Source organism: Oncorhynchus tshawytscha, unplaced genomic scaffold (genome assembly GCF_018296145.1).
Source record: "Oncorhynchus tshawytscha isolate Ot180627B unplaced genomic scaffold, Otsh_v2.0 Un_scaffold_4246_pilon_pilon, whole genome shotgun sequence".
NCBI classification, from domain to species: domain Eukaryota; kingdom Metazoa; phylum Chordata; class Actinopteri; order Salmoniformes; family Salmonidae; genus Oncorhynchus; species Oncorhynchus tshawytscha.
Window position 1 is genome coordinate 525,001 of NW_024609831.1, and position 22,830 is coordinate 547,830.

Sequence of the window (22,830 nt, forward strand, 5' to 3'; positions counted from 1 at the left end):
CCACCACCTCCACCAATGCCAGGGAACAGTGAGTGTTAGTTCTGACCTATCATATTGCTCCGTTGTTCATGTAATTGATGTAATGGTTGTAATCGGCCTTCTCTATCCTGGTTGGTTAATTCTCTGTCTTCTCTCTCCTGGTTAGTTCTCTGTCTTCTCTCTCCTGGTTGGTGAACTTCTCTGGGATATGTGGGACGGTAGCGTCCCACCTCACCAACAGCCAGTGAAATTACAGGGCGCCAAATTCAAAACAACAGAAATCCCATAATTAAAATTCCTCAAACATACAGTGTCCGATTTCAAATAGGCTTTATGGCGAAAAGCACACCAAACGATTATGTTATGTCAGCGCCTAGTCACAGAAAACCATACAGCCATTTTCCAGCTAAGGAGAGGGCTCACAAAAATCAGAAATAGCGATTAAATTAATCACTAACCTTTGATGATCTTCAGGTGGCACGCACAGGACTTCATGTTACACAATAAATGTGTGTTTTGTTCGACAAAGTTAATCTTTATGTCCAAAAATCTCATTTGAAATTGGTGTGTTATGATCAGAAATGCATTGTCTCAAACAAACGTCTGGTGAAAGTGCAGAGAGCCAGATCAAATTACAGAAATACTCATAATAAACATGAATAAAAGATACAAGTTTTATACATGGAAATATAGATAAACTTCTCCTTAATGCAACCGCTGTGTCAGATTTCAAAAAGACTTTACGGCGAAAGCACACCTTGCGATTATGTTAGGTCAGTGCCTAGTCACAGAAAAACATCCAGCCATTTTCCAAAGAAGGAGAGGTGTCAGAAAAGTCAGAAATAGCGTTATAAATATTCACTTACCTTTGAGGATCTTGATCGGAATGCACTCCCAGGAATCCCAGTTCCACAATAAATGTTTGTTTTGTTCGATAAAGTCCATAATTTAGGTCCAAATACCTCCTTTTTGTTTGCGTGTTTAGCCCAGTAATCCAAATGCATAATGAGCGATCACTTGTTCAGACGAAATGTCAAAAAAGTTATATTACAGTTCGTAGAAACATGTCAAACGATGTATAGAATCAATCTTTAGGATGTTTTTAACATAAATCTTCAATAATGTTCCAACCCGGAGAATTCCTTTGTCTTTTAGAAATGCAATGGAACGCAGCTACCTCTCACGGGTGCACTCTGCTAGACACCTGGCTCAAACAGCTCTCTTTCTCTCCCCTTTCACAGTAGAAGCCTCAAACAAGGTTCTAAAGACTGTTGACATCAAGTGGAAGCCATAGGAAGTGCAATATGACCCCATAGACACTGTATATTCAATAGGCAATGACTTGAAAACTACAAACCTCAGATTTCCCACTTCCTGGTTGGATTGTTTCTGGTTGGTTTTTGTCTGCCATATGAGTTCTGTTATATTCACAGACATCATTCAAACAGTTTTAGAAACATCAGAGTGTTTTCTATCCAAATCTACTACTTATATGCATATTCTAGCTTTTGGGCCTGAGTAGTTTACTCTGGGCACCTTTTTATCCAAGCTACTCAATACTGCCCCCCAGTCCCAAAGAAGTTCATTCTCACTTGCCTGGTTGGTTAATTCTCTGTCTTCTCTCTTCTTCCTCTGTAGTGTCAAACGGGCCCTACCCTGCTCCTACTCCTCCTCCTCCTCCCCCACCTCCCCCTCCTCCCCCCTTATGTTCCATGGAGTCCTCCGGTCCTCTGCCTCCCCCTCCTCCCCCATGCGCCCCTCCACTCCCCGGCTGTGGTGGATCACCCACTGTCATCTTTAACTCCGGCCTGGCAGGTAAGGCTGTGTGTGTGTGTTTGTTTGAGCTGTGTGCCGCATGAATCAAAAGAGATTTAAGAAGTGTACTTCTATAGTTATATAAGGATCTCCTGGTGTGAACACTAGGGATCTGCCTCCCTTTCTCGCTGGAGTTGATTCTGACTGCAGTATTCTGAACTACCACTTTTCTATACTGCCTGAGTTCTCTCTCTCTCTGGTTCTCTGTCTCTGATTCTAACGTTCCCTCTCTTGTTCTAATTCAATATTCTCTCGGGTTCTCTCCTCTGTTCTGCTCTCAGAGGGGTCACTCAAGCTGTTCTGTAGGTTCCCTCTGATCACACGCTTAGTACCTGTCTCACACCTCTCTCCTTAGTACCTGTCTCATACCCCTCCTTAGTACCTGTCTCACACCTCTCCTTAGTACCTGTCGCACACCTCTCCTTAGTACCTGTCTCACACCTCTCTCCTTCGTACCTGTCTCACACCTCTCTCTCTAGTACCTGTCTCATACCTCTCCTTAGTACCTGTCTCACACCTCTCCTTAGTACCTGTCTCACACCTCTCTCCTCAGTTCCTGTCTCACATCTCTCCTTAGTACCTGTCTCACACCTCTCCTTAGTATCTGTCTCACACCTCTCCTTAGTACCTGTCTCACACCTCTCCTTAATGCCTGTCTCACACCTCTCCTTAATGCCTGTCTCACACCTCTCCTTAATGCCTGTCTCACATCTCTCCTTAGCACCTGTCTCACACCTCTCCTTAGTACTTGTCTCACGCCTCTCTCCTCAGTACATGTTTCACACCTCTCCTTAATGCCTGTCTCACACTCTCCTTAGTACCTGTCTCACACCTCCCCTTGTACCTGTCTCACACCTCTCCTTCGTACCTGTTTCACACCTCTCCTTAGTATCTGTCTCACACCTCTCCTTAGTACCTGTCTCACACCTCTCCTTAGTACCTGTCTCACACCTCTCCTTAGTACCTGTCTCACACCTCTCCTTAGTACCTGTCTCACACCTCTCTCCTTAGTACCTGTCTCACACCTCTCCGTAGTACCTGTCTTACACCTCTCCTTAGTACCTGTTTCACACCTCTCCTTAGTACCTGTCTCACACCTCTCCTTAGTACCTGTCTCTCGTCTCTCTTCGTAGTACCTGTCTCACACCTCTCCTTAGTACCTGTCTCACACCTCTCCTTAGCACTCTTCTCATACCTCTCCTTAGTACTTGTCTCATACCTCTCCTTAGTACTTGTCTCATACCTGTCTGTTCCATACATCTCTCATAATGGTACACCTCCTCAGAATCTCTCTCATACCTGTGTTATTCTGTGTCGTGTGGTGAGGTGATGTCTTGTCATGTGATCATGTTGTGTGATTATGCAGTGAGGTGATGTCTTGTCATGTGATCATGTTGTGTCATTATGTGATGAGGCGCTGTCTTGTCATGTGATCATGTTGTGTGATTTTACTCTGCTGCTGCTGATGCTTCTCCTTCTCTTCTCTCTTCCTTCTGTTTCCTCCTCCTCCTCTCTCTCCTCCTCCTCCTCTCTCTCTTCCTCCTCCTCTCCTCATCTCTCCCTTCCATTCCCTCCTCCTCTTTCTCTCTCTCTTCCTTCCATTCCCCCCTCCTCTCTCTTCCTTGTTCCCTCCTCCTTTTCTCTCTTTCTTCTGTTCTCCTCCTCCTCCTCCTCTCCTTCTCTCTCTTTCTTCCATTCCCTCCTCCTCCTCTCTCTCTCTTCCTTCCCTTCCTTCCTCCTCCTCTCTCTTCCTTCTGTTCCCTCCTCCTCTCTCTCTCTTCCTTCCGTTCCCTCCTCCTCCTCTCTCTCTTCCTTCTGTTCCTCCTCCTCTCTCTCTTCCTTCTGTTCCTCCTCCTCCTCTCTCTCTCTTCCTTCTGTTGTTCCTCCTCCCTCTCTCTTCTCTTTCTGTTCCCTCCTCCTCTCTCTCTTCCTTCCCGTTCCCTCCTCCTCTCTCTCTCTCTTCCTACCATTCTGTTCCTCCTCCTCTCTTCCTACCTCTCTCTCTTCTCTTCCTTCCCGTTCCCTCCTCCTCTCTCTCTTCCCTGTTCCCTCCTCTCTCTCTCTCTTCCTTCCGTTTCCTCCTCTCCTCTCTTCCTTCATTCCCTCCTCCTCCTCTCTCTTCTTCTGTTCCCTCCTCCTCCTCTCTCTCTTCCTTCCATTTCCTCCTCCTCCTCTCTCTCTTCCTTCCCATTCCCTCCTCCTTCTCTCTCTTCCTTCTGTTCCCTCCTCCTCCTCTCTCTCTTCCTACCATTCCTCCTCCTCCTCCTCTCTCTCTTCCTACCATTCCCTCCTCCTCCTCTCTCTCTTCCTACCATTCCTCCTCCTCTCTCTCTCTCTTCCTTCCATTCCATTCCCCTCCTCTCTTCCTCCCTCTCTCTTCTCTTCTGTTCCTCCTCCTTCTCTCTTCCTACCATTCCTCCTCCTCCTCTCTTTCTTCCTTCCATTCCCTCCTCCTCCTCTCTCTCTCTTCCCCATTCCTCCTCCTCCTCTCTCTCTTCCTTCCATTCCTCCTCCTCTCTCTCTTCCTTACCATTCCTCCTCCTCCTCCTCTTTCTTCCTACCATTCCCTCCTCCTCCTCTCTTTCTCTTCCTACCATTCCCTCCTCCTCCTCTCTCTCTTCCTTCCATTTCCTCCTCCTTCTCTCTCTTCCTACCATTCCCTCCTCTCCTCTCTTTCTTCCTTCCATTCCTCCTCCTTCTCTCTCTTCCTACCATTCCCATTCCTCCTCCTCCTCTCTCTCTCTTCCTACCATTCCCTCCTCCTCCTCTTTCTTCCTTCCATTCCCTCCTCCTTCTCTCTCTTCCTACCATTCCCTCCTCCTCCTCTCTCTCTTCCTTCCATTCCCTCCTCCTTCTCTCTTCCTTCCATTCCCTCCTCCTCCTCTCTCTTTCTTCCTTCCATTCCCTCCTCTCCTTCTTTTTCCTTCCATTCCCTCCTCCTCCTCTCTTTCTTCCTTCCATTTCCCTCCTCATCTCTCTTTCTTCCTACCATTCCCTCCTCCTCCTCTCTCTCTTTCTTCCTACCATTCCCTCCTCCTCCTCTCTTTTTCTTCCTTCCATTCCTCCTCCTCTCTCTTCCTTCATTCCTCCTCATCCTTCTCTCTCTCTTCCATACCTCCTCCTCCTCTCTTTCTTCCTACCATTCCCTCCTCCTTCTCTCTTCCTTCCATTCCTCCTCCTCCTTCTCTCTTCCTTCCATACCCTCTTCCTCCTTCTCTCTTCCTTCCATTCCCTCCTCCTCCTTCTCTCTTCCTTCCATTCCTCCTCCTCCTTCTCTCTCTCTTCCTTCCGTTCCCTCCTCCTCCTCTCTCTCTTCCTTCCATTCCCTCCTCCTCCTCCTCCTCCTCCTCCTCCTCTCTTCTTCTTCCTTCCGTTCCTCCTCCTCCTCTCTCTCTTCCTTCCGTTCCCTCCTTCTTCTCTCTCTCTTCCTTCCGTTCCTCCTCCTCTCTCTCTCTTCCTTCCGTTCCTCCTCCTCTCTCTCTTCCTTCCGTTCCCTCCTCCTCTCTCTCTCTCTTCCTTCCGTTCCCTCCTCCTTCTCTCTCTCTCTCTTCCTTCCGTTCCCTCCTCCTCCTCCTTCTCTCTCTCTCTTCCTTCCCGTTCCCTCCTCCTTCTCTCTCTCTCTTCCTTCCGTTCCCTCCTCCTCTTCTCTCTCTCTCTTCCTTCCGTTCCTCCTCCTCCTTCTCTCTCTCTCTTCCTTCTGTTCCCTCCTCCTCCTCCTTCTCTCTCTCTCTTCCTTCCGTTCCTCCTCCTCCTCTCTCTCTCTTCCTTCCGTTCCCTCCTCCTCCTTCTCTCTCTTCCTTCCGTTCCCTCCTCCTCTCTCTCTTCCTTCCGTTCCCTCCTCCTCTTCTCTCTCTTCCTTCCGTTCCCTCCTCCTCTCTCTCTCTACCTTCCATTCCCTCCTCCTCCTCCTCCTCCTCCTCCTCCTCTCTCTCTTCCTTCCGTTCCCTCCTCCTCTCTCTCTCTCTTCCTTCCGTTCCACCTCTCTCTCTCTCTCTTCCTTCCGTTCCCTCCTCCTTCTCTCTCTCTCTCCTTCCGTTCCCTCCTCCTTCTCTCTCTCTCTTCCTTCCGTTCCCTCCTCCTCCTCTCTCTCTCTCTCTTCCTTCCGTTCCCTCCTCCTTCTCTCTCTCTTCCTTCCGTTCCCTCCTCCTCCTTCTCTCTCTCTCTCTTCCTTCCGTTCCCTCCTCCTTCTCTCTCTCCTCCTTCCGTTCCCTCCTCCTCCTCTCTCTCTCTTCCTTCCGTTCCCTCCTCCTTCTCTCTCTCTTCCTTCCGTTCCCTCCTCCTTCTCTCTCTCTTCCTTCCGTTCCTCCTCCTCCTTCTCTCTCTCTCTCTTCCTTCCGTTCCCTCCTCCTCTTCTCTCTCTTCCTTCCGTTCCCTCCTCCTCTCTCTCTTCCTTGCGTTCCCTCCTCCTCCTCTCTCTCTTCCTTCCGTTCCCTCTTCTCTCTCTCTTCCTTCCGTTCCCTCCTTCTCTCTCTCTTCCTTCCGTTCCCTCCTCCTCCTCTCTCTCTTCCTTCCGTTCCCTCCTCCTCTCTCTCTCTTCCTTCCATTCCCTCCTCTCTCTCTCTCTTCCTTCGTTCCTCCTCCTCCTCTCTCTCTTCCTTCCGTTCCCCCTCTTCCTCTCTCTCTTCCTTCCGTTCCCTCCTCTCTCTCTCTTCCTTCCGTTCCCTCCTCCTCTCTCTCTCTTCCTTCCGTTCCCTCCTCCTCCTCTCTCTCTTCCTTCCATTCCCTCCTCCTCTCTCTCTTCCTTCCGTTCCCTCCTCCTCTTCTCTCTCTTCCTTCCGTTCTCCTCCTCCTCTTCTCCTCTCTCTCTTCCTTCCGTTCCCTCCTCCTCCTCTCTCTCTTCCTTCCGTTCCCTCCTCCTCTCTCTCTTCCTTCCGTTCCCTCCTCCTCCTCTCTCTCTTCCTTCTGTTCCCTCCTCTTCTCTCTCTCTCTTCCTTCCGTTCCCTCCTCCTTCTCTCTCTCTCTTCCTTCCGTTCCTCCTCCTCTCTCTCTCTCTTCCTTCCGTTCCCTCCTCCTCCTTTCTCTCTCTCTTCCTTCGTTCCCTCCTCCTCCTCTCTCTCTCTCTTCCTTCTGTTCCTCCTCCTCCTCCTTCTCTCTCTCTCTTCCTTCCGTTCCCTCCTCCTCCTTCTCTCTCTCTTCCTTCCGTTCCTCCTCCTCCTTCTCTCTCTTCCTTCCGTTCCCTCCTCTCTCTCTCTTCCTTCCGTTCCCTCCTCCTCTTCTCTCTCTTCCTTCCGTTCCCTCCTCCTCCTCTCTCTCTACCTTCCATTCCCTCCTCCTCTCTCCTCCTCCTCCTCCTCCTCCTCTCTCTCTTCCTTCCGTTCCCTCCTCCTTCTCTCTCTCTTCCTTCCGTTCCCTCCTCTCTCTCTCTCCTCCTTCGTTCCCTCCTCCTTCTCTCTCTCTCCTCCTTCCGTTCCCTCCTCCTTCTCTCTCTCTCTTCCTTCCGTTCCCTCCTCCTCCTTCTCTCTCTCTCTCTTCCTTCCGTTCCCTCCTCCTTCTCTCTCTCTTCCTTCCGTTCCCTCCTCCTCCTTCTCTCTCTCTCTCTTCCTTCCGTTCCCTCCTCCTTCTCTCTCTCTTCCTTCCGTTTCTCCTCCTCCTCTCTCTCTCTCTTCCTTCCGTTCCCTCCTCCTTCTCTCTCTCTTCCTTCCGTTCCCTCCTCCTTCTCTCTCTCTTCCTTCCGTTCCCTCCTCCTCCTTCTCTCTCTCTCTCTTCCTTCCGTTCCTCCTCCTCTTCTCTCTCTTCCTTCCGTTCCCTCCTCCTCTCTCTCTTCCTTCCATTCCCTCCTCCTCCTCTCTCTCTTCCTTCCGTTCCCTCTTCCTCTCTCTCTTCCTTCCGTTCCCTCCTTCTCTCTCTCTTCCTTCCGTTCCCTCCTCCTCCTCTCTCTCTCTCATTCTTCCTTCCGTTCCTCCTCCTCCTCTCTCTCTTCCTTCCATTCCCTCCTCCTCTCTCTCTTCCTTCCGTTCCCTCCTCCTCCTCTCTCTCTTCCTTCCGTTCCCTCTTCCTCTCTCTCTCTTCCTTCTCTCTTCCTCCTTCTCTCCTCTCTTCCTTCCGTTCCCTCCTCCTCCTCTCTCTCTTCCTTCCGTTCCCTCCTCCTCCTCTCTCTCTTCCTTCCGTTCCCTCCTCCTCTCTCTCTTCCTTCCGTTCCCTCCTCCTCTTCTCTCTCTTCCTTCCGTTCCCTCCTCCTCCTCTCTCTCTTCCTTCCGTTCCCCTCCTCCTCCTCTCTCTCTTCCTTCCATTCCCTCCTCCTCTCTCTCTTCCTTCCGTTTCCCTCCTCCTCCTCTCTCTCTTCCTTCTGTTCCCTCCTCCTCCTCTCTCTCTACCTTCCATTCCCCTCCTCCTCTTCCTCCTCCTCTCTCTCTCTCTTCCTTCCGTTCCCTCCTCCTTCTCTCTCTCTTCCTTCCGTTCCCTCCTCCTCCTTCTCTCTCTCTCTCTTCCTTCCGTTCCCTCCTCCTTCTCTCTCTCTCCTCCTTCCGTTCCCTCCTCTCTCTCTCTCTTCCTTCCGTTCCCTCCTCCTTCTCTCTCTCTTCCTTCCGTTCCCTCCTCCTCCTTCTCTCTCTCTTCCTTCCGTTCCTCCTCCTCTCTCTCTCCTCCTTCGTTCCCTCCTCCTCTCTCTCTTCCTTCATTCCCTCCTCCTCCTCTCTCTCTTCCTTCCGTTCCCTCCTCCTTCTCTCTCTCTTCCTTCCGTTCCTCCTCCTCCTCTCTCTCTTCCTTCCTGTTCCCTCCTCCTCTTCTCTCTCTTCCTTCTGTTCCCTCCTCCTCTCTCTCTTCCTTCGTTCCTCCTCCTTCCCTCTTCCTCCTCCTCCTCCTCTCTCTCTTCCTTCCGTTCCTCCTCCTTCTCTTCTCTCTTCCTTCCGTTCCTCCTCCTCTCTCTCTCCTCCTTGTTTTTCCTCCTCTCTCTCTCTCTTCCTTCCGTTCCCTCCTCCTCTCTCTCTCTCTTCCTTCCTCCTCCTCCTCCTCCTCCTCTCTCTCTCTCTTCCTTCCGTTCCTCCTCCTTCTCTCTCTCTTCCTTCCGTTCCCTCCTCCTCCTTCTCTCTCTCTCTTCCTTCCGTTCCCTCCTCCTTCTCTCTCTCCTCCTTCCGTTCCCTCCTCCTCCTCTCTCTCTTCCTTCAGTTTCCCTCCTCCTTCTCTCTCTCTTCCTTCCATTCCTCCTCCTCCTTCTCTCTCTTCCTTCCATTCCTCCTCCTCCTTCTCTCTCTCTCTCTTCCTTCATTCCTCCTCCTCTTCTCTCTTCCTTCCGTTCCCTCCTCTCTCTCTCTTCCTTCCTTTTCCCTCCTCCTCCTCTCTCTTCTTCCTTCCTTCCCTCTTCCTCTCTCTCTTCCTTCCTTTTCCTCCTTCTCTCTCTCTTCCTTCCGTTCCCTCCTCCTCTCTCTCTCTCTTCCTTCCTTTCTCTTCCTCCTCCTCTCCTCTTCCTTCCATTCCCTCCTCCTCTCTCTCTTCCTTCCGTTCCCTCCTCCTCCTCTCTCTCTTCCTTCCGTTCCCTCTCCTCTCTCTCTTCCTTCCGTTCCTCCTCCTCTCTCTCTTCCTTCCGTTCCCTCCTCCTCCTCCTCTCTCTTCCTTCCTTCCCTCCTCCTTCTCTTCTCATTCTTCCTTCTCTTTCCCTCCTCCTCTCTCTCCTTCTTCCTCCCTTTTTCCTCCTCCTCCTCCTCTCTCTCTTCCTTCCATTTCCCTCCTCCTCCTCCTCTCTCTTCCTTCCGTTCCCTCCTCCTCTCTCTCTTCCTTCCGTTCCCTCCTCCTCCTCTCTCTCTTCCTTCTGTTCCCTCCTCCTCCTCTCTCTCTTCCTTCCATTCCCTCCTCCTCCTCTCTTCCTCTTCCTCCTCTCTCTCTCTCTTCCTTCCCTCCTCCTTCTCTCTCTCTTCCATTCCCTCCTCCTCCTTCTCTCTCTCTCTCTCTTCCTTCCATGTTCCTCCTCCTTCTCTCTCTCTTCCTTCCTCTTCCTTCCTTCCTCCTCTCTCTCTTTCTTCCCGTTCCCTCCTCCTTCTCTCTCTCTTCTTCAGTTCCCTCCTCCTCCTTCTCTCTCTCTTCCTTCATCGTTCCCTCCTCCTTCTCTCTCATTCCTTCCGTTCTCCTCTCTCTCTCTCTCTTCCTTCTCATTCTCCTCCTTCCTTCCTCTCCTTCCTTCCCTCCATTCCCTCCTCTCTCTCTTCCTTCCGTTCCTCCTCCTCCTCTCTCTCTTCCTTCCATTCCTCCTCATTCCCTCTCTCTTCCTCAGTTCCCTCCTCCTCTCTCTCTTCCTTCTGTTCCCTCCTCCTAAATAAATCTTCTCTTCCTTCTTTCCTCCTCCTCTCTCTCTTCCTTCCGTTCCCTCCTCCTCCTCCTCTCTCTTCTCTTCCTTCGTTCCCTCCTCCTCCTCTCTCTCTTCCTTCTGTTTGTTCCTCTTCCTCCTCCTCTGTTCTTCCTCCTTCTCTCTCTCTTCCTTCCTTCTCAGTTCCATCTCATCTCTCTCTCTTCCTTCCGTTCCCTCCTCCTCCTCTCTCTCTTCCTTCCATTCCCTCCTCCTCCTTTCTCTCTTCCTTCCGTTCCTCCTCTCTCTCTCTCTTCCTTCCGTTCCCTCCTCCTCCTCTCTCTCTTCCTTCCGTTCCCTCCTCCTCTCTCTCTCTTCCTTCCGTTCATCCTCCTCCTCCTCTCTCTCTTCCTTCTGTTCCTCCTCATCTCTCTCTCTCCTTCCATTCCTCCTCCTCCTCTTCCTCCTCCTCCTCTCTCTCTTCCTTCCGTTCCTCCTCCTTCTCTCTCTCTTCCTTCCGTTTCCTCCCTCTCTCTTCCGTCCTTCCGTTCCTCCTCCTCTCTCTCCTCCTTCCGTTCCGTTTCCTCCTCTCTCTCTCTTCCTTCCTTCCTCCTCCTTCTCTCTCTCTTCCTTCCGTTTTCCTCCTCCTTCTCTTCTCTCTCGTCCTTCCGTTCCCTCCTCCTCCTCTCTCTCTTCCTTCCGTTCCCTCCTCCTTCTCTCTCTCCTCCTTCCGTTCCCTCCTCCTCTCTCTCTTCCTTCCATTCCTCTTCTCTCTCTTCCTACCATTCCCTCCCAGTTCCTCTCTCTTCCTTCTGTTCCTCCTCCTCCTTCTCTCTTCCTTCTGTTCCCCTCCTCCTCTCTTCTTCCTTCCTTCCTCCTCCTTCTCTCTTTCCTCCTTCCCTCCTCCTCCTCTCTTTCTTCCTTCCATTCCCTCCTCCTCCTCTCTCTTCTTTCTTCCTTCCTCTCCTCCTCTCTCTTCATTCCTTCCGTTTCTTCATTCCTCTCTTCTTCCATTCCCTCCTTCCTCTCCTCTCTCTCTTCCTTCCTTTCCTTCCATTATCTCCTTCTTCTCTTCCTTCTTCCTTCCTTCATCTCCTCCTCTCCTCTCTTCTTCCTTCCTTTTCCTCCTCTCTTCTTCTTCTTCCTGTTCCCTCCTCCTCCTCCTCTTCCTTCTGTTTCTTCTCCTCTCTCTCTTCCTTCTGTTCCTCCTCCTCCTCTCTCTCTTCCTTCCGTTTCTCCTCCTCCTCTCTCTCTCTTCCTTCCATTCCCTCCTCCTCCTCTCTCTCTTCCTTTCATTCCTCCTCCTCTCTCTCTCTTCCTTCCGTTCCCTCCTTCCTCTCTCTCTCTTCTTCCTTCCCTCCTCCTCCTCTCTCTCTTCCTTCCGTTCCTCCTCCTTCTCTCTCTCTTCCTTCCATTCCTCCTCCTCCTTCTCTCTCTCTTCCTTCCGTTCCCTCCTCCTCCTTCTCTCTCTTCTTCCGTTCCCTCCTCCTCCTCTTCTCTTCCTCCTTCCTTCTCTTCTCTCTCCTCCATTCCCTCCTCCTCCTCTCTCTTCCTTCCATTCCCTCCTCCTCCTCTCTCTCTTCTTCCTTCCATTCCTCCTCCTCCTTCTCTCTTCCTTCGTTCCTCCTCCTTCTCTCTCTTCCTTCCGTTCCTCCTCTCCTCTCTCTTCCTTCCATTCCCTCCTCTCTCTCTTCTTCCATTCCGTTCCTCCTCCTCTCTCTCTCTCTTCCTTCCGTTCCCTCCTCCTCTCTCTCTCTCTTCCTTCCATTCCCTCCTCCTCTCTCTCTTCTCTTCCTTCCGTTCCCTCCTCCTCTCTCTCTCTCTTCTTCCATTCCTTCCTCATTCTCTCTTCTCCTCTCCTCTCTTCTCTTCGTTTCATTCTCCTCCTCCTTCTCTCTCTCTTCCTTCCATTCCCTCCTCCTCTCTCTCTCTTCCTTCCATTCCTCCTCCTTCTCTCTCTCTTCCTTCCGTTCCCTCCTCCTTCTCTCTCTCTTCCTTCCATTCCCTCCTCCTCCTCTCTTCTCTCTTCCTTCCATTCCTCCTCTTCTCTCTCTCTTCCTTCCATTCCTCCTCCTTCTCTCTCTTCTTCCTACCGTTCCCTCCTCCTCCTCTCTCTCTTCCTTCCATTCCCTCCTCCTCCTCTCTCTCTTCCTCATCCATTCCCTCCTCCTCCTTCTCTCTCTCTTCCTACCATTCCCTCCTCCTCCTCTCTTCTTCCTTCCATTCCCTCCTCCTCTCTCTTCCTTCCATTCCCTCCTCCTCTCTCTCTCTCTTCCTTCCGTTTCCCTCCTCCTCCTCTCTCTCTTCCTTCCATTCCCTCCTCTCTCTTTCTTCCTTCCATTCCCTCCTCCTCCTCTCTTTCTTCCTTCCATTCCCTCCTCCTCCTCTCTTTCTTCCTTCCATTCCCTCCTCCTCCTCTCTTTCTTCCGTTCCCTCCTCCTCCTCTCTCTCTTCCTTCCTTTCCCTCCTCCTCTCTCTCTCTTCCTTCCATTCCCTCCTCCTCTCTCTTTCTTCCTTCCATTCTCCTCCTCCTCCTCTCTCTCTTCCTTCCGTTCCTCCTCCTCCTCTCTCTTCCTTCCATTCTCCTCCTCCTCTCTCTCTTCCTTCCATTCCTCCTCCTCTCTCTCTTCCTTCATTCTCCTCCTTCTCTCTCTTCCTCCTCCTCCTCTCTCTCTCTTCCTTCCATTCCTCCTCCTTCTCTCTCTCTTCCTTCCATTCCCTCCTCCTTCTCTCTCTCTCTTCCTTCCGTTCCTCTCCTCCTCTCTCTTCCTTCCATTCCTCCTCCTCCTCCTCTTCCTCCTCCTCCTCCTCCTCTCTCTCTTCCTTCCGTTCCCTCCTCCTCCTCTCTCTCTTCCTTCCGTTCCCTCCTCCTCTTCTCTCTCTCTTCCTTCCGTTCCCTCCTCCTCCTCTCTCTCTTCCTTCCGTTCCCTCCTCCTCTCTCTCTTCCTTCCGTTCCCTCCTCCTCCCTCTCTCTCTTCCTTCCGTTCCCTCCTCCTTCTCTCTCTCTCTTCCTTCCGTTCCCTCCTCCTCCTTCTCTCTCTCTCTTCCTTCCGTTCCCCTCCTCTCTCTCTCTCTTCCTTCCGTTCCCTCCTCCTCCTTCTCTCTCTCTCTTCCTTCCGTTCCCTCCTCCTCCTTCTCTCTCTCTCTTCCTTCTGTTCCCTCCTCCTCCTCCTCTCTCTCTCTCTTCCTTCCGTTCCCTCCTCCTCCTTCTCTCTCTCTTCCTTCCGTTCCCTCCTCCTCCTCTCTCTCTTCCTTCCGTTCCCTCCTCCTCTCTCTCTTCCTTCCTTCCGTTCCCTCCTCCTCCTCTCTCTCTTCCTTCCGTTCCCTCCTCCTCCTCTCTCTCTCTTCCTTCCTCCTCCTCCTCCTCCTCCTCTCTCTCTCTCTTCCTTCGTTCCCTCCTCCTCTCTCTCTCTCTTCCTTCCGTTCCCTCCTCTCTCTCTCTCCTCCTTCGTTCCCTCCTCCTTCTCTCTCTCTTCCTTCCGTTCCCTCCTCCTTCTCTCTCTCTCTTCCTTCCGTTCCCTCCTCCTCCTCTCTCTCTCTCTCTTCCTTCCGTTCCCTCCTCCTTCTCTCTCTCCTCCTTCCGTTCCCTCCTCCTCTCTCTCTCTCTTCCTTCCGTTCCCTCCTCCTTCCTCTCTCTCTTCCTTCTGTTCCCTCCTCCTTCTCTCTCTCTTCCTTCCGTTCCCTCCTCCTCCTTCTCTCTCTCTCTCTTCCTTCCGTTCCCTCCTCCTCTCTTCTCTCTCTTCCTTCCGTTCCCTCCTCCTCTCTCTCTTCCTTCGTTCCCTCCTCCTCCTCTCTCTCTTCCTTCCGTTCCCTCTTCTCTCTCTCTCTTCCTTCCGTTCCTCCTTCTCTCTCTCTTCCTTCCATTCCCTCCTCCTCCTCTCTCTCTTCCTTCCGTTCCCTCCTCCTCCTCTCTCTCTTCCTTCCATTCCTCCTCCTCTCTCTCTTCCTTCCGTTCCCTCCTCCTCCTCTCTCTCTTCCTTCGTTCCCTCTTCCTCTCTCTCTTCCTTCCGTTCCCTCCTCTCTCTCTCTTCCTTCCGTTCCCTCCTCCTCCTCTCTCTCTTCCTTCCGTTCCCTCCTCCTCCTCTCTCTCTTCCTTCCATTCCCTCCTCTCTCTCTCTCTTCCTTCCGTTCCTCCTCCTCTTCTCTCTCTTCCTTCCGTTCCCTCCTCCTCCTCTCTCTCTTCCTTCCGTTCCCTCCTCCTCCTCTCTCTCTTCCTTCCATTCCCTCCTCCTCTCTCTCTTCCTTCCGTTCCCTCCTCCTCCTCTCTCTCTTCCTTCGTTCCCTCCTCCTCTCTCTCTCTTCCATTCCCTCCTCTCCTCTTCCTCCTCCTCTCTCTCTCTTCCTTCCGTTCCCTCCTCCTTCTCTCTCTCTTCCTTCCGTTCCCTCCTCCTCCTTCTCTCTCTCTCTCTTCCTTCCGTTCCCTCCTCCTTCTCTCTCTCTCTTCCTTCCGTTCCTCCTCCTCTCTCTCTTCCTTCCGTTCCCTCCTCCTTCTCTCTCTCTTCCTTCCGTTCCCTCCTCCTCCTCTCTCTCTCTCTTCCTTCCGTTCCCTCCTCCTTCTCTCTCTCTTCCTTCCGTTCCCTCCTCCTCCTCTCTCTCTTCCTTCCATTCCCTCCTCCTCTCTCTCTTCCTTCCGTTCCCTCCTCCTCCTCTCTCTCTTCCTTCCATTCCCTCCTCCTCCTCTCTCTCTTCCTTCCGTTCCCTCCTCCTTCTCTCTCTCTTCCTTCCGTTCCTCCTCCTCTCTCTCTTCCTTCCGTTCCCTCCTCCTCTCTCTCTCTTCCTTCCGTTCCCTCCTCCTCCTCTCTCTCTCTTCCTTCCGTTCCCTCCTCCTCTCTCTCTCTTCCTTCCGTTCCCTCCTCCTCTCTCTCTCTTCCTTCCGTTCCTCCTCCTCCTCTCTCTCTTCCTTCCGTTCCCTCCTCCTCTCTCTCTCTTCTTCTTCCGTTCCCTCCTCCTCCTCTCTCTCTTCCTTCTGTTCCCTCCTCCTCCTCTCTCTCTTCCTTCTGTTCCCTCCTCCTCTCTCTCTTCCTTCTCTTCCTCCTCCTCCTCTCTCTCTTCCTTCCGTTCCCTCCTCCTCTCTCTCTTCCTTCCATTCCCTCCTCCTCCTCTCTCTCTTCCTTCCGTTCCCTCCTCCTCCTCTCTCTCTTCCTTCCGTTCCCTCCTCTCTTCTCTCTCTCTTCCTTCCGTTCCCTCCTCCTCTTCTCTCTTCTTCCTTCCCTCCTCCTCCTTCTCTCTTCTCCTTCCGTTCTCCTCTCCTCCTCTCTCTCTTCCTTCCGTTCCTCCTCCTCTCTCTCTCTTCCTTCCGTTCCCTCCTCCTCTCTCTCTCTTCCTTCCGTTCCCTCCTCCTCCTCTCTCTCTTCCTTCCGTTCCCTCCTCCTCTCTCTCTTCCTTCCGTTCCCTCCTCCTCTCTCTCTTCCTTCCGTTCCTCCTCCTCCTCTCTCTCTTCCTTCCATTCCCTCCTCCTCCTCTCTCTCTTCCTTCCGTTCCCTCCTCCTCCTCTCTCTCTTCCTTCCGTTCCCTCCTCCTCTCTCTCTTCCTTCCGTTTCCCTCCTCCTCTCTCTCTTCCTTCCGTCCCTCCTCCTCTCTCTCTCTCTTCCTTCTGTTCCCTCCTCCTCCTCTCTCTCTTCCTTCCGTTCCCTCCCTCCTCTCTCTCTCTCTTCCTTCCGTTCCCTCCTCTCTCTCTCTTCCTCTGTTCCTCCTCCTCCTCTCTCTCTTCCTTCTGTTCCCTCCTCCTCTCTCTCTTCCTTCTGTTCCCTCCTCCTCTCTCTCTTCCTTCCATTCCGTTCCTCCTCCTCTCTCTCCTTCCTTCCCTTCCTCCTCTCTCTCTCTCTTCCTTCCATTCCCTCCTCCCTCTCTCTTCCTTCCATTCCCTCCTCCTCTCTTCTCTTCTCTTCCTTCCATTCCCTCCTCCTCCTCTCTCTCTTCCTTCCTTTCCTCCTCCTCCTCTCTCTCTTCCTTCCATTCCCTCCTCCTCCTCTCTCTCTTCCTTCCATTCCCTCCTCCTCCTCTCTTTCTCTTCCTCTTCCCTCCTCCTTCCTCTTCTTCCTCCGTTCCCTCCTCCTCTCTCTTCCTTCCATTCCCTCCTCCTCCTCTCTCTCTTCCTTCCATTCCTCCTCCTCTCTCTCTCTTCCTCCATTCCTCCTCCTCTTCTCTTTCTTCCTCCATTCCCTCCTCCTCCTCTCTCTCTTCCTTCCATTCCCTCCTCCTCCTCTCTCTCTTCCTTCCATTCCCTCCTCCTCCTCTCTCTCTTCCTTCCGTTCCCTCCTCCTCCTCTCTCTCTTCCTTCCATTCCCTTCTCCTCTCTTTCTTCCTTCCATTCCCTCCTCCTCCTCTCTTTCTTCCTACCATTCCTCCTCCTCCTCTCTTCTTCCTACCATTCCCTCCTCCTCCTCTCTCTCTTCCTTCCATTCCCTCCTCCTCCTCTCTCTCTTCCTTCCATTCCCTCCTCCTCTCTCTTTCTTCCTTCCATTCCCTCCTCCTCCTCCTTCTCTCTTCCTTCCATTCCCTCCTCTTCTCTCTCTCTTCCATTGTTCCTCCTCTCTCTTTCTTCCTTACCATTCCCTCTCATTTCTCTCTTCTTCCGTTCATCATCCTCCTCCTCTCTCTTCCTTCCATTCCTCCTCCTCCTCTCTTCCTTCTCTCTTCCTTCTTCTTCCCTCCTCCTCTCTCTCTCTTCCTTCCGTTCCCTCCTCCTCCTCTCTCTCTCTTCCTTCCGTTCCCTCCTCCTCTCTCTCTCTCCTTCCTTCCTCCTCCTCCTCCTCCTCCTCTCTCTCTTCCTTCCGTTCCCTCCTCCTCCTCTCTCTCTTCCTTCCGTTCCCTCCTTCTTCTCTCTCTCTTCCTTCCGTTCCCTCCTCCTCTCTCTCTTCCATCCGTTCCCTCCTCCTCTCTCTCTTCCTTCCGTTCCCTCCTCCTCCTCTCTCTCTTCCTTCCGTTCCCTCCTCCTCCTCCTTCTGTTCCCTCCTCCTCCTTCTCTCTCTCTCTTCCTTCCGTTCCCTCCTCCTTCTCTCTCTCTCGTCCTTCCGTTCCCTCCTCCTTCTCTCTCTCTCGTCCTTCCGTTCCCTCCTCCTTCTCTCTCTCTCCTCCTTCCGTTCCCTCCTCCTCTCTCTCTTCCTTCCGTTCCCTCCTCCTTCTCTCTCTCTTCCTTCCGTTCCCTCCTCCTCCTCCTCTCTCTCGTCCTTCCGTTCCCTCCTCCTTCTCTCTCTCTCCTCCTTCCGTTCCCTCCTCCTCTCTCTCTTCCTTCCGTTCCCTCCTCCTCCTTCTCTCTCTCTTCCTTCCGTTTCCTCCTCCTCCTCCTCTCTCTCGTCCTTCCGTTCCCTCCTCCTTCTCTCTCTCTCCTCCTTCCGTTCCCCCTCCTCCTCTCTCTCTTCCTTCCGTTCCCTCCTCCTTCTCTCTCTCTTCCTTCCGTTCCCTCCTCCTCCTTCTCTCTCTCTCGTCCTTCCGTTCCCTCCTCCTTCTCTCTCTCCTCCTTCCGTTCCCTCCTCCTCTCTCTCTTCCTTCCATTCCCTCCTCCTCCTCTCTCTCTTCCTTCCATTCCCTCCTCCTCTCTCTCTTCCTTCCGTTCCCTCCTCCTCTTCTCTCTCTTCCTTCCGTTCCCTCCTCTGCCTCTTTTTAGCTGTGAAGATTAAGAAGCCTATCCAGACTAAGTTCCGTATGCCAGTGTTTAACTGGGTGGCCCTAAAACCAAGTCAGATCAACGGAACTGTCTTCAACGACATAGACGATGAAAGGATCCTCCAGGTACAAACACACACACACACACACACACACACACGCATTTGCCTCAGTATAATGTTTGCAACATACACTACATGACCAAAAGTATGTGGACACCTGCTCGTTGAAAACATCTCATTCCAAAATTAATATGGAGTTGGTCCCCCTTTGCTGCTATAACAGCCTCCACTCTTCTGGGAAGGCTTTCAACTAGATGTTGGAACATTGCTGCTGGGACTTGTTTCCATTCAGCCACCACAGCATTAGTGAGGTCGGGCACTATTTGTGCACGGGGGCATTGTTACGCTGAAACAGGAAAGGGCCTTCCCCAAACTGTTGCCACAAAGTTGGAAGCACAGAATAGTCTAGAATATCATTGTATGCTGTAGCGTTAAGATTTCCCTTCACTGGAACTAGGGGGTCTAGCCTGAACCATGAAAAACAGCCCCAGAACATTATTCCTCCTCCACCAAACTATGCATTGGGGTAGGTAGCGTTTTCCTGGCATCCGCCAAACCCAGACTGCAAGATGGTGAAGCATGATTCATCACTCCAGAGAATGCGTTTCCACTGATCTGTCACCACTTGGTGGTCCCGTTCTGTGAGCTTGTGTGGCCTACCACTTCGTGGCTGAGCCGTTGTTGCTCCTAGACGTTTCCACTTCACAATAACATCACTTACAGACACCAGGGCAGCTCTAGCAGGGTAGAAATTTGACGAACTGAGTTTTTGGAAAGGTGGCATCCTATGATGGTGCCATGTTGAACATCACTGAGCTCTTCAGTAAGGCCATTCTACTGACAATGTTTGTCTATAAAGATTGCATGGATGTGTGCTCAATTTTATACACCCGTCAGCAATGGGTGTGTCTGAAACAGCCAAATCCACTCATTTGAAGGTGTGTCAACATACTTTTGTATATATAGTGTATGTGTGTGTGTTCTCTGTCCTCTCCAGGAGCTGAATGTGGAGGAGTTTGAGGAGATGTTTAAGACCAAGGCCCAGGGGCCAGCGGTGGATGTGACTCTGAGCAGGCATAAGGCCCCTCAGAAGGGTCCCAACAGGGTGTCTCTGCTGGAGGCTAACAGAGCCAAGAACCTGGCCATCACCCTCCGCAAGGCTGGCCAGGGGCCCGAACTCATCTGTCGGGCCATCCAGACGTAAGTCACCTCTAACATCTGACCTTTAACTTCTAGACTATATATTACTAATATTATAGCTCTCTGTCTCCCCCTCTTTCTCTCTCTCTCCATTTCTGTCTCTCTCTCCTACTCTTTCTCTCCCCTCTCCTTCTCTCCTCTCCCCCTCCCCCCTCTTTCTCTCCCCCTCTCTTCCCCCTCCCCCCTCTTTCTCCCCCTCTCTCTCTGTCCCTCTCTCTGTAAGGTGTAAGTGCTTGATGTATCTGAAGTGTATAATGTGTGTACTGGTATATAAACTGTGTGTGTTCTTGATAGGTTTGACATGCGTACTGTGCGTGTGGACTTTGTGGAGTGTCTGATGCGTTTCCTCCCCACTGAGGGCGAGGTGAAGATGCTACGGCAGTACGAGAGGGACAGAAAGCCTGTGGACACACTGAGCGATGAGGACCGCTTCATGTTGCAGTTCAGCCGCATAGAGAGACTGGCCCAACGCATGTCCATCATCACCTTCATGGGCAACTTCCAGGACAACATACAGATGCTCACACCGGTAGACACACACACACACATACACACACGCACATATATGTATTACTATACTTGTGATTACTTTTTGAGGACCAACAATTGATTCCCATTAAAAGTCCTATTTTCCCTAACCGTAACCCCAAACCTAACCCTAAACCTAACCCCTAATTCTAACCCCAAACCTAACCTCTAATTCTAACCCTAAACCTAACCCCTAATTCTAACCCCAAACCTAACCCCTAATTCTAACCCCAAACCTAACCTCTAATTCTAACCCTAAACCTAACCCCTAATTCTAACCCCAAACCTAACCTCTAATTCTAACCCTAAACCTAACTTCTAATTCTAACCCTAAACCTAACCCCTAATTCCAACCCTAAACCTAACCCTAATTCTAACCCCAAACCTAACCCCTAATTCTAACCCTAAACCTAACCCCTAATTCTAACTTCAAACCTAACCTCTAATTCTAACCCTAAATCTAACCTCTAATTCTAACCCTAATTCTAACCCTAACCTCTAATTCTAACCCTAATTCTAACCCTAACCTCTAATTCTATCCCTAAACCTAACCTCTAATTCTAACCCTAAACCTAACCTCTAATTCTATCCCTAAACCTAACCTCTAATTCTAACCCTAAACCTAACCTCTAATTCTAACCCTAAACCTAACCTCTAATTCTAATCCTAAACCTAACCTCTAATTCTAACCCTAAACCTAACCTCTAATTCTAACCCTAAACCTAGCCTCTAACCCTAAACCTAACCTCTAATTCTAACCCTAAACCTAACCTCTAATTCTAACCCTAAACCTAACCTCTAATTCTAACCCTAAACCTAACCTCTAATTCTAACCCTAAACTCTAATTCTAACCCTAAACCTAACCTCTAATTCTAACCCTAAACCTAACCCCTAAGCCTAAAAAAGCCTTTTTCCTTTTTATGACCGGCCAAATGTCCTCACCTGTCCTAATTCTATTTGGTTTACTGTTCTCCTTGGTCTCCTTGGTTTACTGTTCTCCTTGGTTTACTGTTCTCCTTGGTTTACTATTCTGCTTGGTTTACTGTTCTCCTTGGTTTACTGTTCTCCTTGGTTTACTGTTCTCCTTGGTTTACTATTCTCCTTGGTTTACTATTCTCCTTGGTTTACTGTTCTCCTTGGTTTACTATTCTCCTTGGTTTACTGTTCTCCTTGGTTTACTATTCTCCTTGGTTTACTGTTCTCCTTGGTCCACAAGTAAAACGACAAAAACACACACACACACACACACACACACACACAGATATACTCTGTCTGAACACACATACTGTTACAGGTCCACTCATAACAAACATAACATAATAACATCCTATAATAACTGGATTGTTGGTTTGGTTTCTGTCCAAAGCAACTCCACGCAATCATCGCTGCTTCTGTGTCCATCAAGTCCTCCCAGAAACTCAAGAAGATTCTAGAGGTGAGTGTGTTATCTCTCTCTCTGTCTCTCTCTCTGTCTCGCTCTTTTTGTCTCTCTCTCTGTCTCTCTCTGTCTCTCTCTCTCTGTCTCTCTCTCTCTCTCTCTCTCTCTTTGGTCTCTGTCTCCTCTCTGTCTCTCTCTTTTAGTCTTTCTGCCTCTCTCTCTCTTTTTTTGGTCTCTCTCTGTCTCTGTCTTTGTCTCTCTCTCACTATCTCTCTCTCTCTCTTTTTGGTCTATCTCTGTCTCTCTCTGTCTCTGTCTCTCTGTCTCTCTGTGTCTGTATCTCTCTCTCTGTCTCTCTGTCTCTCTATCTCTGTCTTTGTCTCTCTGTCTCTGTCTCAGTATCAGTGTTGTAACTGTGTGTGTGTGTGTTTCTCAGATTATCCTGGCTCTGGGGAACTATATGAACAGCAGTAAGAGAGGAGCGGTGTACGGATTCAAGCTGCAGAGTTTAGACCTGGTAAAACACACACACTACCCAACACTCTTTCTAATACACATTACCCAACACACTCTTTCTAATACCTAGTACACACTACCCAACACACTCTTTCTAATACCTAGTACACACTACCCAATACACTCTTTCTAATACACACTACCCAACACACTCTTTCTATGACCTAATACACACTACCCAACACACTCTTTCTAGTGCCTAGTACACACTACCCAACAAAACTCTTTCTAATACCTAGTACACACGACCCAACACACTCTTTCTAATACCTAATACACACTACCCAACACTCCCTTTCTAATACACATTACCCAACACACTATTTTTAATACGCACCACCCAACAAACTCTTTCTTATACCTAATACACACGACCCAACACACTCTTTCTAATACACACTACCCAACACACAATTTCTTATACCTAATACACACTACCCAACACACTCTTTCTAATACCTAGTACACACTACCCAACACACTCTTTCTAATACCTAGTACACACTACCCAACACACTCTTTCTAATACACACTACCCAACACACTCTTTCTAAGACCTAATACACACTACACAACACATTATTTCTTATACCTAATACACACTACCCAACACACTCTTTCTAATACATAGTACACACTACCCAACACACTCTTTCTATTACTTAATACACACTACCCAACACACTCTTTCTTATACCTAATACACATTACCCAACACACTATTTTTAATACACACTACCCAACACACTCTTTCTTATACCTAATACACACTACCCAATACACTCTTTCTAGTACCCAGTACACACTACCCAACACACTCTTTCTTATACCTAATACACACTACCCTACACACTCTTTCTTATATCTAATACCAACCTATCTGATTCTAACACACACTACCTAATATACATATGTTGTGATACGTAACACACACATAATAAGCTTGATTTACACTTTTGAATGTCAAATACACACCAGAAGGTAATGTGTGTGTTCCTCCCAGCTGCTGGAGACTAAGACTACCGACAGAAAGCAGACCCTGCTGCATTACATAGCCAACGTGGTGAGAGAGAAATACCCCGGAGTCGCTCTGTTCTACAATGAGCTGCACTATGTAGAGAAAGCTGCCGCAGGTGAGTGTGTGTCTGTTTGTCTTGGTGTGTGTCACAGTTATCTTCCTCTGCAGAACGTAGTGTGTGATATTAAGGAACTAACCTATTATATTGTGTGTGTGTGTGTGTGTCAGTGTCCCTGGAGAACGTGGTGTGTGACGTGAAGGAGTGTCAGCGTGGTATGGATCTGTCGTGGAGGGAGTACAGCATGCACGGCCACAACCCACTCCTCAAAGACTTCATCAGCAAACACGAGACTCGCCTGCAGAAACTACAGGAGGACGCACACATCGCACAGGCAAGAAAACACACATTCACACACACACACATTCACACACACACACGCACGAACACACACAAGTACCTCAGATACATCAAAGTGTTATATGACCGTGGTGACCATGGTCCTTCATAGTCCT

General features: G+C 50.4%; 1 protein-coding gene across 2 annotated transcripts in view; it reads left to right on the forward strand.

Moving 5' to 3' along the window:
* The window catches only part of fmnl2b (formin-like 2b), a 40,785-nt gene that overhangs the window by 15,447 nt on the left and 2,508 nt on the right, over positions 1–22,830 (forward strand). Inside the window, exons 14-23 of one of the 2 annotated variants that reach the window (XM_042319460.1) lie at positions 1–28; positions 1,618–1,794; positions 2,076–2,096; positions 17,616–17,740; positions 18,674–18,876; positions 19,171–19,405; positions 20,772–20,840; positions 21,220–21,300; positions 22,303–22,432; positions 22,546–22,709. The exon at positions 1–28 is cut by the window's left edge and continues 300 nt beyond it. In XM_042319460.1, the coding sequence (XP_042175394.1) occupies positions 1–28; positions 1,618–1,794; positions 2,076–2,096; positions 17,616–17,740; positions 18,674–18,876; positions 19,171–19,405; positions 20,772–20,840; positions 21,220–21,300; positions 22,303–22,432; positions 22,546–22,709 (1,233 nt within the window). The remainder of the gene's footprint in view (positions 29–1,617; positions 1,795–2,075; positions 2,097–17,615; positions 17,741–18,673; positions 18,877–19,170; positions 19,406–20,771; positions 20,841–21,219; positions 21,301–22,302; positions 22,433–22,545; positions 22,710–22,830) is intronic. The other variant, XM_042319461.1, reaches the window with a different exon arrangement.